Here is a 14443-nt window from a genome sequence, read left to right as displayed (position 1 = left end):
AGGATTAGTGCCGTGGCAACGGTGGTCGCCTGGGAGGTGAGTTTCCCAGAGCAGTGGGACCAGGACAGAAACAGACCGCTTCATTCCAAGTATTACTTCCTTCCCAGCCAATTGGGAAACAGAAGTGCAATGGTGTGTGTATGTGTGTGTATGTTAGTGTGTCGCTCAGTGTCTTCCAACTCCAAAACTTCCACCTAGACTGCCAACTCTAATGATGTGCCATCCTGAGCCACAAGCTCAAAGTGTGTTTGTCTGTGCGGGTGAGTAGATGGGTTGGTAAGGGGCCGTCCTTACGTGCTCTCTTCTGTGTGAGGTTCTCTGTAGAAAAGTCACCCCACTCTCCCTCTCTTTTCTGTTGGTGGACTACATTAGCCAGAAGGGCGGTGGGCCAGACAGCTGAAATCACCACTGCTGATGAAGCATGTGACTGCAGACCGAGGCCCTTTTGTTTGGACAAATACAGCCAACATACTGAGTCCTAGAATCGCAGTATGGCATGGGAAAAGGCAAGCATGGAAATGACTGGAAATAAAGAGTTATTGAAACCTTTTATCAGTTTGTTGATTTTTTAAGAGGACTGCCTTCAATATGTTCTTAAACTAACATCGCATAAGGCTTTAATCTAATCAAACCTATTTTTAAAACTGGCCAATATAGTTTCTCTGCAATAGCCATTGTTTACATTCTTTTATTGGCTCTCTGGTAATAGTAATTGTTGATGGTGTTGTTCACCATTTCCCTACTGATGTCAAATATCTTTCAAGGTCCAGAAACCGTCTTTGGAAACAACAAGAAAACCATACTTCCTATTTGCTGCCGCTGGACATGAAATTGGCTGGTAGGGTGCAGCAGCAGTAGATGTCAGGTTTCCTGTAAATTGCCTAAGCATTTTTTAGGCAAGGTGAGTCAAAACAGTATAACCAAGTACAAGATTAGCCTACCACTAACAGACAGTCCCAAATCATTTGTTGCACAATTTCTTATCATGTGTTTCTTAGTGTAACTTAAGCCAACACACTGCTTTTATCAGTTTAAATTGCCCCATCTGAGCCAGGACAAATTAAAAAACGCTGTTCATTTGGTGTCCTTAAACAGGATTTTCCCCTATGGTGCTTAGAGTACCCAGTGATATCAAAACTGCTAATTCTGCCTGTATAAATAGTATATGGTTGAGTTCAGGAAGCCACATCACCACAAATAGTGACTTGTTAATGCATGAAATTACTAAAAGGACTACTCATGAATGTGTTGGACTTTAAGCATGTTGAACTTGGTCTTTGATATGCAGTTTAATGGAAACAGTGGCGGATTCAAATTTGAAAATAAGATGTTGGAGCAGGCGGAACATGAAAACTCTTTGGTTGGATTGGATACGATGGAATTTTATGAATGAAAGCAGCTTGTGGCAGCATGAAAGGAAACATGAACAAAATACTGGCATCTTATGAAAGAAGGTTTGAGCAGAATTAAAAAGCCCACCAGTAGAGAGGGAAATAGTATTTTACTAAAACCTCAATGGGAAAAACTAATTACAGAAATCTGGCGTTACTTTCTCCAACACCTGACCATTTCTCAACATATTAAAGCTGAAAAATTCCCGTAAATTAACCAGCATTGGATTTAACTAATCACATCACAAGCAGTTCAGACAGAGGAACTTCTCTTTAACTACAGCCAAATCACCTCTATAGCCCTAACTCTAAAGCAGGCTCACACAAATGCACACTGGTTCTTTTCTCCTCTTTTTACCCAGCTCTAAGTCCTATTCATAGAATTTCAGTAAGCCTGCAGGAACATTGATTTAGGTATAGGTATGCTTTCATTTCACATCACAGAGCATAAGTAACTTTAAATTATGGCCAATGGTAGGACAATAAATTTACCAGTATTCATCTTTTTTTTACATTGTTTCTATTTCATAATAAATGGACAAATAAAAATGACTGTATGTTTATAGGACAGGCTGATTTCTGAGCACTATTCATTGCTATTCCCATCAGAATTACAGTCATGTTAGAAGGATCCAAGCATGCATCCTGCCAGCTGTTTAAAAGGCTTAACCAGTTCTGTCTTCCAGGCACTCCCTCCATTCCTTTGCACGCTTCCCTCTCTCTACTAGCTTTATGTGAGAAAGTGCTTGAAGCCTGCTCAGAGAGCTTTCAATCTCCACCTTGGAAATCCTAACAATAGCTTCTAAATGTGTCTTTCTGGCAAAAAGAAATAGGAAATAATAATAGAGAAAATGTAATTTAATTTAAGTAGCCTATCATTTTGGCTCTATTGTGGTAACAAAGTTTGTTGAATAAACAAGGAAAAGGGGGAAATTGAGGGAAATATTTAAATAATCAATTTCAGAATAAAAAAAAACAAGAAATATTGTCGTTATTTTGCACTGAAGTCCAAAACAGCCCAATACCAAAGGTAATACACTACATAGATTTTGCTTTGATTTCAGAAATCAATTCTAAGAGATGTAAATAAACTCTGTAGCCTGTAGAATGTAAGATGCTATGTTTCATGTGTCTAAACCTTTTTATTGGGAAGACATTTACATTATCACAAAACTGACGGCTGTTCTCTGCTTTAAAACATGAAGGCTATCCTCAAATAAGTGGGCTTATCAAAATGAAATAGAGAGCTTCATGAATCTTATTTTGTTCCACCTGCTGTTTTCTGCCATAAAAGGGATTTAGGATTGGTTTCTGACATTATAAAACGTTGTCACATATTAAAATGTGTGTGCTCTGCACTGTGCAGACACACACTTGAAAAGCTTGGCCATGACGTCAGACAAGGCTCGCGCATGGGTTGGTTTTAAGTAACACCCCAAAATTTGACCTTTATGGTTTATGATTGTTTTCATTATATTTTTTTGTGACCGCACATCAAACCTATGAAGGTTATTTAAAAAAAGAAAATATAAAGAAAACATAGAAGAGTACCGGAAAGGAAAGGTTGCTATGACAACCTGTGCAACATGGTTTGTTGCCAATAGCAACCAAGCGTTTCTGACCCTGACTGTTTTAGTTAGCCGTTTTGTAGGCTAGCGAGTACTTTTGCAAAGCAGATAGCGTCACGGTAACTAATATCTACGTTTTAGAATCGTTTATTAATGAAACAATGGACTCAAATTCTTTATCTTATTCGTTGGAACTCGTTGCTGGTAGCGGATATACGTTAAACGTCGAACAGAGAACTGCACTGCAGACCTCTTTGGTGATCCTTCAGAAAAACTACAAATTCGATCGAGTCGTTTTTTGGGGCAAAATATTGGGATTAAATGAAGATTATTTCATTGCTCAAGGGAGAGGAGAAGATGAAATGAAGGACAAAAAGAATCTCTATAGGTATGTTGAAGCTTAATCGATTAAATTATTTATATTATTCAGTGTGAAATACCTTTTAGTGTCTCTATTTGGTCTCCAGCTTCAACTGTATGGACTGGTTCCTGCTCCCCCCTGCCACAGACTCCATGATAGAGGAAGTGTCCAGAGGAGCAAAAGGTCGCTTCATAGGAGACCCTTCACATGTGTACGAGCATCATGAGATCCTCAGGCAAGGAAAGAGGGATGAGGAGGTCGTGGTAAGTTTGAGAACTTTGTGAGGGCAAAATTCAACATAGTTAAAGAACTGAGTTGTCAAGTCCCACAGACAAAGTGTTTAAGCAGTGGCTCAGCCTGTAGGGGCTTTGGATGAGAACTGAAGGGTCGCTGGTTTAAGTCTCAGTATGGACCAAAGTATGGAGACAAGACTGGTTGCCAGGTGCCAGTCTACTTACCGACCACTTGCGAGGTGTCCTTGACCAAGGCACCAAATCCTTCAAAACAAATCTAAACAGCCCGTTTACTGCGACAGACTGTTCAGATGACAGCACTGCTGTTCGCAGTGATTTATTTTTCTGATACCTTCAGTATCTATACTGCCATAAAGTTGTAGCTTACAGATGGACTATCCTCATTTGCAGACCAAAGTGAAAGAGGAAAGCAGGTTGGCCGTGACAGTTCATCAGATTGATGAAGAAGTGTCTGTGGTGCCTCGGGGAGCCTTTGTCAAGAGCCCACATGGCCTTGTCCAAGTCAACCGCAGCTTTGGAGGTAAAAATATTATTCCGCAACAGACTGTTTCACATTTTTGGAGTGCCAAAATTTACATTCTGCTGGTCAGGTATTTCAAAATCATGACTGTAATTCAGTGTGAAGGACATGCAAACATGTTTTCTTCCTCAGGTTTGTCTCACTCAGAAGCAAGGAAGCTCGACAACTTCCTTCATTTCAGCAAGCCAAAGAACCTGAAGAAGAAATCCATCCTGGAGTTTGGTGATTTGACTCCAGCTCTCGACTTCCTGGATGCATTGAGTGACGACATCCCTAAAGGTGGAGCCACAGAGTTTAGTCTATCCTACACTATAACATATACAGTCATGTCATCACATCAAATATCATATTATACAGAATCTTTTTTTTTTTAGAAAGCTAAAAGGTGGTTGTCCTTTTACCTGGACCTATTAAGAACAGATATTTTGAGCAATCGCAAGTGTCATTGAAGCCCCTACAAAGCATGCAAGGCCAGTATTTTTCCTTTTAACGTCTCTAGCCAGCAATGCTACATTACAACTAAATGAGGTGTGAATTTAAAACTCATCATTCTGGTGATTCAACTGACTGAAAGTCAAGAGGAGTGTCTTCCAAGTAGAAAAAAAGTGAATCATTTTAACCGTAAACTGGTTGATAAAACAAAGTTGTATTGATTGGATACATTCCTAAATCCGCTGACATCAGCCCGCCTCCCTTGTGGATTTGGTTTTCTCAGAACATGCTCAGATTTTCCATTTAACTTGGCCAAACACCAAGGTTTTGCATAGAGTGGTCTAAAAACCACACGACTACTGTTGGATTAGAAGAATCTAAACTCATGAAGTCAGGGCCCACCTACAACGGGTGTAACCTCGTTCTTTGGAAAGTTACAGATGTTTTTACTTGATTATATGATTTATGGGATCCCTCACATCTGAAGGAACTTAAAATATTCAAGATATATGTTTTGACCACTTTAAAGATTTTACATTTTAAGTGCAGTGAGTGTAGTTTTCTAATTTTTAATACAGTTGAATGATTGTGTGGTTAAGTAGATCAAATCCTAAAATAATGATAACGAGTCTTTTAGGCGTGTATTTAAATTCTGGTGGAAACTTTAGACATTCAAGCTATTTAACAGTATGTAGGAAAAATCAAAACCAGGAGGAAAATAGTACGAAAACTTAAAATACTGTGAAAAGAATATGTTGTGTCTATTAGGTTTAAGAGTGGTTGCTCAGCTGGATGGACTTCAGGCCACAGTAAACAAAGATATAGTAAAGCTCTGGACATACGCGTGTTTGAAAGAAAAAATGTTTAGCACCCCGCAACTAAACATGTAACAGATGTCTGCTTTAAGAAGGCTCCCACATGTGTAAATGTTTGTGTGTGTTCTCTTGAGTTGATGAGGATGTCGGCATTGTCATCACTACAGCAGACATTACACAGCTGTCTCAATGCCATACTCACTGCACTTCCTTACAGCAGATAGCATGCAATTTCTGCAAAAGAGAGAGCGTTAACATTTCTTAAATGGGACTCTGGGGGAAATGCAACATGATATATCTCCACTAAAAGACAGTTGCTCTCCTCTGGGCCTACCTCCTCTTTTCTACAACAATCCTGCAAAGTGTTTCCAGCTCCTGATTTATAGCTTGATATTTCTCCTCTTGAAGGTAGTAGGAGTAGAGCTATAACCTGGACAACACATGTTGCACATCACATACAGCATTGGGTAGATTTACTTTTGTGAATCGGTCTATTGCATTTGAATCATCTCCCCTTTGTTCAAAATAATAAATCAAAGGACTTTTATGTTAAGATAGTTTGTTCTTAATTCCCTGAGTATCAAGTTTACAGGCACACCCAAACATATTGTGAAACATATTAAACTTTGAATATCAAAAGAGCACAAAGGGTTGATTTATTGGCGTATCATTTGGCCTACTCTAGCATGTGAATAGTATAATCTTGGATGAAACGAAAGATTACTGCAGCCTCTACTGTAATTCAGCCCGACAGTATGGCTCGAGAACATGACATGCATTTTACATCAACTGTTTGTAAAAAGTCTGCTTTGTTTGTCTGTAGGATCGTGGAGTCTTCAGTTTGAATGTGCGAGTAAAGTGTGCGTGCTGCGCAGCCTGCTGTGGCTCGGCCTGACCTTCTACCATGTGCCAATGACACCGCAGCACGGATACATCTATGTTGGAGACGGGACTAAAAATCTGGACCTTCCCTTCATGTTATAAAAGTGACATTTTTACACTTAACAAAATCTACAATTTTTCAAGTTTCTGCTGGTCAAATTCACTCTCTCAATGTATTCTATGCAACATAATGCAGTTTTTTCTTCTTATCGTAAACAAATAAACTGAAGAGGTACAGTCAGGCAGTTTGACTCTATAAGCTCTTTGTTCCATTTAGTTCTGGTGCACAAAAGCAGTTCTACACAGTCAACACATGTTGAGCGCATTTTATTTGCACATCTGTGTTGCCTTGTTTATACACAGTCAATATACCACCTACTTTGAAACTGTAACTGTGACCCATGCTGAGGCTCACATTAAGTTGTCAGAGAGTTCACTTCAAGGGCTTTTTGAGATGCAGCAGAGAGAGAATGGATGATTCTGGGTGGGGCTGAGGGTGATTCATTGAAAGCGTGACGCAGTTTTATAAACAAAAGGTTAAATAAATACAGATGGAGGAAGCTTCTAGGTCTTTTCCCAAGGCAGTGTGAGAAAAGTTAATCCATTTGGAGTTGCATCCTGTCGCTGTGTAGATTCATCAAGACTTTCTGTCTGTCAATGTTTCAAGTAAAGAGGCTTCACGCCGTAGCGCACGTTGTTCTTGAGTGCTGGGTGTCCTATAGACATGCGCCTCTTACACCACTTCAGTCCAGTTTTATAGATAGGTTTCACAGAATCAATGGACCAGCGGGTCAGGTATCTGTACAATAAACAGCAGATGTGCACAACAGAATTAATGCCAGTTTCAGTTGCAGTTGATAGATGATGGTGACAAACGCACAAGTCTACATTACCTGTTAAGTTGAGGCTTAGGCCTCTTAGGGACGTGGTCCTCTGGAAGTTTGGGCTTGTGGTCAGGCAGCAGACCTTGAACACAACAGAGGAGACATATTTATGTACTTGCATAAAATGTGTGAAAAAGTGTCAAAGGTACAAAAGAAAGACAAGTCTGGACTCTATTAACAGGACATAAAAATATTTTCACCTTCTTACTGTGACAAAGCACAGCGTAACTGACTCCTGAGCACCTTTACTATCATTATTATCAGTTCCTGAATGTTACCCTCTCACAGGTTGAGGGACTGTTTTTAAATCAGAAGTTGTATTCCAATTAATCTTTTAAAGGAAATACAGATTTCGGTACTGATAGCAAATTGTCATTTAATGAGCAAAAAAAACATCAAACACTCCATGACTCTTGTTTCTCTAGCAAGGATGTGTTTTATTACCGTTTTATTTTTTATCAAAATATCATAATCGTAACTGGCTTATTGCTATTGAAAGTATTTTTAATTGCAGCTGTTAAAAATAATACATATAACTATTATGACAATCAAGGTTTAAAATATCTGCTTTAATAATATGGTCTGCTAAAAATAAATGCAGTTGTACATTTTTTGGCTCAGCTAGAACCACTTTTTACCAGCTTGATTCATTTCCAAAGTCTTCTCCTTATTATTTCCTCTACGACAATGTGCTGTTTTTAAAGTTTATTGGCATTTTGACATCATTTTAAGATTTTTTAATTTAGGACACCCAATGACAAACACAAACTAAAAAGGGTGGGTAAGTTGAGGTCAGAGCAGATGAACATTTAAATACACAAATAAGGGCCACAAGGTAACACAGACCTGCTCTGTGGGCCATCTGCACACAGATAGCAATCTTGCGATGTTCCTCGGGGCAGAGACCAGTGATCCTCCTGGGCAACATCCCTCCATCTGACCTGATGAACTGACTGAGCAACAGGACATCCTAGAGGCAAGAAAACCCAGACACTTTTAAAACAGCGGATACACTCTCACTAATGTCATTTATTCAGAACAGGCCTGCTGATGTATTTACCGTGTAGCTGTATTTGTTCTGCAGGTTCCACCTGTAGATTGGACACTTGGCTGTGGGGTTTGGAGGCTGTGGTCCTGCTGGCACGTCCAGTATCTGTCCCTCGATCTGACAGATGATTAAAATCAACTTTGATGAGAATCCAACTGTTTTCATGTATGATACATAAACCTATTTCATTATGTTGCAAAGCTTTATATTTGATAGTCAAGCCAACCCTATGAGCCTTTGCATTTACCTGGTGTGGTCTTTCAGTCCACACTTACTGTTACCCCCTGAATGTTTAGTCTCTCTTAGACGAGCAGGCTTAGAGTCAGCACTAGGTTAGATCTTCAGTCCCGTACTTTACTTCCTTCTGCCTTGCTTTAGACAACATCAAGCTCACTGTGGCTCTTTTAAATGGTGTTTGCCGCTACCAATCACAATTATTAAAATAATAAAATTCAGCCTGTAGGATGTACTTTTGATTTTAATAAGAATATTTGGAGGTTTTACTTAAAGTTCATGTGAGGAACTTTAAAGCGGTACCTGCTAAGATTTTTTGACGGACTGCTCATGTTGTATTACTCGTTCACACTTTTTGTTGTATGTACAACTAAATGAATGAAGCTTTGAATTGAATTTAGACCGTGGCAGCAGTTTCAGCCATTAAAAAATAACAATATGCATGAAGACGGTCTCGGTTGCTTTCCTAGCTCAAAAAAGAGGCACCAATATTCATTTCAGTCTGTTTCATAATAAGCTATAAACTCCTCACAGGAGCTAAATTTTCTGCTTACAGATAATTAGCATCTTAATCATGTTTTGTCTTTTTTTTTTTTTTATAATTGTTCCTTTAAAAAATAAAACCTGACGTCATACACCTTAATTCAAACCAATCAGCTGATCTGAGAATTACATCATGTGTGAATCTCTGGTCACTTCTAGCTCAGAATTAATTGAAATGCCTGAATGAAAAAACTTCTGGTGGTCTTTTTTATGAACATGTATAGCATGCAAAACATCAAATAATCATCTGTTTTACTAAAAAAAAACATGTTATCCCAAATAAACTGATACTAGAATGATTATACTCACGGTTGTTGTTTTATCCTCTCTCTTCTCCACCACTGTGAAAACAAATAAATTAAACAATGTTAGTCTTATGTTACTGACTTCTGGATCTCATTTTGTGTGGATATAAAAAGATACTGTTTCGAGTGATGTCATGGTATGAATAAAGATCACCTTCAGTATCACTGACTAAATCAAACTTAAACAAAAGTTGGTGCTTACATACAGTGACTCTTATTTTAATAATTATTAACCATTATTGGCTTATTAAATGCTACACACGTGTGTGCACTATAAAATATGAAACACATAAGCACCAGGAGGAGGAACACCTGCCAAAACATTAAAACTTTTATTTAGTCTCACTCTTATTTACTTGTTAATGTTGATATTTCTTGAGTTAACAAAACTTTTAATGAAAGGATGTCAACAGGAAAGAACTGCCTTCATGGAGGCATGGCGTTTAGCAAAAAGCTCTTTACTGGTTACATGTTTCTTCAAACTTGCTGCTGCACATGAGATAAGATTCCGAAGTATTGCCTTAAATGAGCACATCAGACATAGACACAAGAATGTTTTACTTTACGGTAGAATATCTGTGGTAAAATGCTAATAGGTGTCGGTGTCTCTGTGCTAACAGCGTTAGCTCCCCTCATGTTTCAGAGTTAATATCTTAACTTCTCACCTTGGCGGATCCCTCGGCTCTGAAATGTTAAAGCCGGTAACCTGGTAGTAATTATCCTCTGTTGAAGCTGCAGGTTGGTGCATGTTGTCGCCAATTTTAAGCCTGCAAATGAGGTCCACAGAGACCCCAGCATACTGCGGGCTGCCATGATTAATTCCTGACCTTCGCGTTCGTCTCTTCCTGTCTGGTAGTCTCGCGAGAATGTAGACAGCGACACCCTCGCCGAAGATGTCTCATTACATCAATAGAGGGAAGTCCAATAAAAGAAATTCAAGCAGTATACAGGTAATCCCCCAAAAGTGGTTGCATGACCACATTTGAGTCAAGTCTAGACAGATATGGAGCTCAATGATACTTTATCAAAATGTTTGCTTCAAATGATGACATGACAAGTCATGATCATAATCCTGGTTATCACAACACACAGATTTGCAACACATAATGGAATAAAATCAAAAACAATGTGAAAAGCTATCAAGACATGGCAAGTAGACAATAAATAGCGATTGCAATGAAGGCCAAGAAGCACAGGAAAGGTGATAGTGTAATCCAGTTCACATTGTTTGATTTTTTGAAGCCCAGAGAGAGATCAGTTAAAAACAAGAGTGCATATTTCTGCAAGGACATGCAGTGCTTGGGGAAATTATTCCTGCAGCGTATATGATAATCTTTAGTTTTGGACCAGAGATTCTTTAATCCTTGTTTTGCTTCTTTTCTTTTTCTTTTTTTAGCTGACTGCTCAAAGTAAACAACAAAGAAAGGCTCACTCTTTATACCTCTATACATTCCACCCTCATCAGATGAAAGTACAAGAGGCACCTAGAGGAGCAGTGTAGGAACATGCCAAACCTTTTGTTGAAGTAAAAAGTAGATACAGAGAGAGTCTTCATACCCGGATAAAGAGATTCAGAGAAGATAACGGGTAAGATTTTTGATAGTGTTATCATGAGAACACTATGCCATTGTCCAGCTGTTATGTTTTGGTTTAGTGTTTTTCAGGATGCATCTCATGTCTCATCTGTTTGCATAAGTATGGAAGGCTGCAACATTTCATCTGCTTACAAAAGTCCCTGTGTAGTACAGTAAAATACAGTTTCATAACCTATTCGAACTGATTAGAGCTGTATGAATAATTATGATTAATTGAAGCACAGCAGTTATGAAATGTTAAGCCTTTGGTAGGTTCTCCAACATCCCAAATATTTTGCAAAGTCTACAGCTGACAGTATCTTCTATATTTGCAGAAATGTAAAAACTATCAGATTATCTTTGATTTGGAGCTCTAGTATTTTACGCAAACAAGAAAAATGCTTATATATGAAGCAGTAAGCCGTGAGCTTCAGTGTTTTGATTACCTTTTCTAAGTAATGGGTTTCTCCTTTTAGATACTGACTAATGATGTGCATTTGAGTAAAGTGCCATGTGGGGTTTTGGATTTGAGTGCAGAAGAGCATTGGGTAATCAGGTGAGCCCTGCTTTGGTTGTGCCGTGCACATGTTTGAGGCTGCACATAAAGAAGTGAAAGTATTAAATTGACAGGATACATGTTCCTGTCAACGAGTTCACATTTCTCTGCTGCTGACAGCTGGCGGCCTTACACTCAAAGAATTGGGGACCATCAAAAGCAAGGAAGAGTTGCAAGACAAGTAGACAACTAACATTATTTAAACAATGCATTTTATGTTCATGCTAACTTTAGAAAACATGAAGCAAAAAAATGCAAGGACATTTCTTAGCCAGTCTTCAAAACAATCAGCAAGTGTGTTTGTATTGGCACTTTAAGGATTTTGGAATCTGGAATTTTGGGGGAATTCATTGGATTAGACAGATTAAATGGGATTAGGGGGTTATGATTTTACAGTTATAATTTCTGACGTCCTCAACAATTTATATGTGACAGCCTATAGACAAGTATAAATTGTCTTGGGGTTATTACCAAGAATTGTGTTTGTTGATGCAGTTGAGCCAGAATGTGTCACTGACCCTTGTGTGCCCCTCAATAGTCTGTTTCATGGTAATTGTGAATGCAGCATGGTAGGTACAAGTAGGAAACATCGGGAGCTTGAACTCTTTAGGGTTGTTTGGTCTCTTGGCCAAAAATGTGAACAATTTCTCAAACGCCATCTGAACTGTGCAGCCTTAAAGAACTGGCACTGAGATGCAAATGTTCCACTGTGTCGGTCCCGTCTTCAGAGCAGAGTGTAGATAGATAGAGATTACCGTCACCCCGCCGCCACAAAGGAAGCATTGTCTCAGTGATCAGGTCCCTTCGTCAAGGACACTTAAGTAGTCACATTCCTTGAGAGAAGCCCAAAAAATGGCATTTAAAGTGTCTGGCCACCTCCTCACCGGCTTTGATATTCAAATGAAACATGGCCTTGTACAAACAGGCGCCTCAGCCGAGGAAGAGGGGGGCGAGTAAATCAGATAGGATTTCCCTCAGATGAAAAGAGCTCGTCTGACATTTTCACAGCGAGCGCTGAGGGACACTGAAGCAATGTTGGTCCGATGTCATGGTGGGAAGTTATTGCTGTGTGGAAAAGGTTAGCATTTTCACCCCCTGCTCCCCTGGATAAAGTGCTAAAAACGCAGCATGGAGCGAGCAGAAGAGCCCAGAGCGGAGAGAAGATGAGTGGGCACGGTCACATCACACAAAAACAAATCCAACACATCCCGCTGCATTCCCATTTTTATTGTCCCACCGGTCAGTTTGTTTTGCTTGTAATGTTTTGGTGAAGACTGAAGAGCCCCTGCAGATAGCTTATGCTGAGGAGTCTAAACACAAAAAGAGCTGCAAGAGGGTCATAACAGACTCTGTGGGATGTGAGGAGCTGAATCTCAGGGAGTAACATTTATCTAAATCACTCAATTACACAATCTGACTGTTGCGCTTTAGCTTATCTGGTTCATTACCTTTGAAAAGTTAATATAGTTTTTCTAAATTTGTATATAGTGGCTTATTCATTCACTGAAATTTGTGTTTGTATTCATCTGACAAAATCTTGGAACCCATTAGCAATTGTGTGAAAATAAGAAAGACTATTCAGAGCCTACACTGTAAGTGGTTAGAAACAAAGGACTTTCGGCCAGTCCAACTAGCAACTTGAAAAGCAAAAATGAACTTGGTGTTGTCCCTTAGTGTCAAAATGTAGTTTGTTCGCTGCACAGCCACACAGCTCTGTCTAATTTAAGCTAAACCGTCAGATGTCCGGTTCTGGAAAAAATGGATTGTGTTCTGCCCCTTATGCTTTTATTCTTAGGATATTACACAAAGGTGTGCAGAATTTGTAAAAAGAAATTACCACTTGACAAATATGTAAATAACAAAAAAAAAAACAAAAAAAACAGTCTCTACTTTTTGCTCTGCTCTGATCTCCACCAACTCCGGAAGGAGTTATTTGTTTTCTTCTTAGCTTTAACATGCTTCAATATGTTCACCAGCTAAATGCTAACATTGCCTATGTGTTGCATTCGGATGGAGGTAAAGGTAGAGGCTTGTTGAAATGTTTTTTTGCTGACAGAAGCTGCCTGTCATGGCTGACAACACATCTGTTCCAAGGCATGTGAGTGAATCAAAACATTGCAGATGTGGGTTAGAAAAGAAAAGAAAAAAAGTTATCTGTCTGTTTTTCAATCTATTTTCAACATAAAATTATTGATAACTTTAAACGGTTATATTTTGTAACATTTCAGTTTAAAAGGTGTACACTTCTTTGTGTGAGTAAACTGTATAGCTCATCACACTCAGGCTAATGTTGACCTGAGCTTCTCTTGAATAGCTTTTGCTTATCAGAAGCATGAGAGGGAATCCAAATGTTGAGGTTAGAAAAGCCAAATCAAACAATTATCTGTGTTCAACAAAACTTTATTTACTTAAAATTATTGAAATAAATATATTGGTCTGGTAGTTCTAATGCAGTTTTACCTCCTATTATTTATGTGAGACAGCTCTGCCCTGATTCGCTAGTTCGACCACACCTTTTATACTTCTTAGCTCTTAACCATTTTCATTTGTAAGATGTGTTGGTATGGGGAGTTTGGTGTAGCATTGAATGCTCCTCTATACTTCCCTGGAGGAAGTTTTCTCTCAGCAAGCACCGCACGCTTTCTACAGATCTCCTCATTCCCATGCAGATGGAATGTGTGGATTTGCTGCCATCCAAATTGATGGGCACAGTCTGGTATGCAATTAAGGCCTAGCTGTCACTAAGAGGCTTTCCTGGGTGATTAACTTGTAAGGGCTGTTGCATCCAAGGAAGTCAACTGAACACAATTAGCCTATATCAAGGGAGTGTGTTTGGTTAAAGAAGGCCCCCACTGCTCTTAAAATGAGGTGTGGATGAAGACGCTCGCTGAAGAAGACAGCTGGAAACAGAGACGAATGTTTCATCAGAGCTTGAGGTGAAGAGTGACATTCAGAGGGAGTTTATTGCTCTGATGTTCAGTAAATCTTCCTCAGAAGTGACATGAATCTTCATCCATCCGAGTATCAAGGAGCCCTCCCACCTCTTCTCTTCCTCAGCCCTCTCTCGCTAGCCCTT

The 14443-nt window shown here is 39.1% G+C and overlaps 2 protein-coding genes across 2 annotated transcripts; one reads left to right on the top strand and one right to left on the bottom strand.

Annotated features, from left to right (window-relative positions):
* Window positions 1-2959: 2959 nt before the first annotated feature.
* On the top strand, window positions 2960-6401 carry rsph9 (radial spoke head component 9). Its single transcript, XM_061052241.1, has 5 exons — window positions 2960-3347; window positions 3427-3583; window positions 3965-4094; window positions 4227-4373; window positions 6165-6401. The coding sequence occupies exons 1-5, from the start codon at window positions 3121-3123 to the stop codon at window positions 6323-6325; spliced, it is 822 nt and encodes a 273-aa protein (XP_060908224.1). The 5' UTR covers window positions 2960-3120; the 3' UTR covers window positions 6326-6401.
* Window positions 6402-6534: 133 nt separating this feature from the next.
* Window positions 6535-10099, bottom strand: mrps18a (mitochondrial ribosomal protein S18A). Its single transcript, XM_061052242.1, has 6 exons — window positions 9903-10099; window positions 9242-9273; window positions 8168-8272; window positions 7954-8077; window positions 7117-7189; window positions 6535-7022 (listed from the first exon to the last, which is right to left on the bottom strand). Exons 1-6 carry the CDS (start codon window positions 10048-10050, stop codon window positions 6878-6880), a joined length of 627 nt encoding a protein of 208 aa, XP_060908225.1. The 5' UTR covers window positions 10051-10099; the 3' UTR covers window positions 6535-6877.
* Between the last annotated feature and the right edge of the window lie 4344 nt (window positions 10100-14443).

Source organism: Labrus mixtus, chromosome 12 (assembly GCF_963584025.1).
Source record: "Labrus mixtus chromosome 12, fLabMix1.1, whole genome shotgun sequence".
NCBI classification, from domain to species: domain Eukaryota; kingdom Metazoa; phylum Chordata; class Actinopteri; order Labriformes; family Labridae; genus Labrus; species Labrus mixtus.
The sequence above is the reverse complement of the archived record's forward strand: the minus strand, read 5'-3'. Positions and strand labels throughout refer to the sequence as shown.

Excerpts from the sequence above, each read along its gene's own strand:
- rsph9 (XM_061052241.1), top strand. The coding sequence starts at position 3,121 with ATGGACTCAAATTCTTTATCTTATTCGTTGGAACTCGTTGCTGGTAGC. Across the intron at positions 3,584-3,964 it reads AGAGGGATGAGGAGGTCGTG|ACCAAAGTGAAAGAGGAAAG; the intron begins GTAAGTTTGAGA and ends CCTCATTTGCAG. Across the intron at positions 4,095-4,226 it reads AGTCAACCGCAGCTTTGGAG|GTTTGTCTCACTCAGAAGCA; the intron begins GTAAAAATATTA and ends TTTCTTCCTCAG.
- mrps18a (XM_061052242.1), bottom strand. The coding sequence starts at position 10,050 with ATGGCAGCCCGCAGTATGCTGGGGTCTCTGTGGACCTCATTTGCAGGC. Across the intron at positions 9,274-9,902 it reads GAGCCGAGGGATCCGCCAAG|TGGTGGAGAAGAGAGAGGAT; the intron begins GTGAGAAGTTAA and ends TTGTTTTCACAG. Across the intron at positions 7,023-7,116 it reads CCTAAGCCTCAACTTAACAG|ATACCTGACCCGCTGGTCCA; the intron begins GTAATGTAGACT and ends TTTATTGTACAG.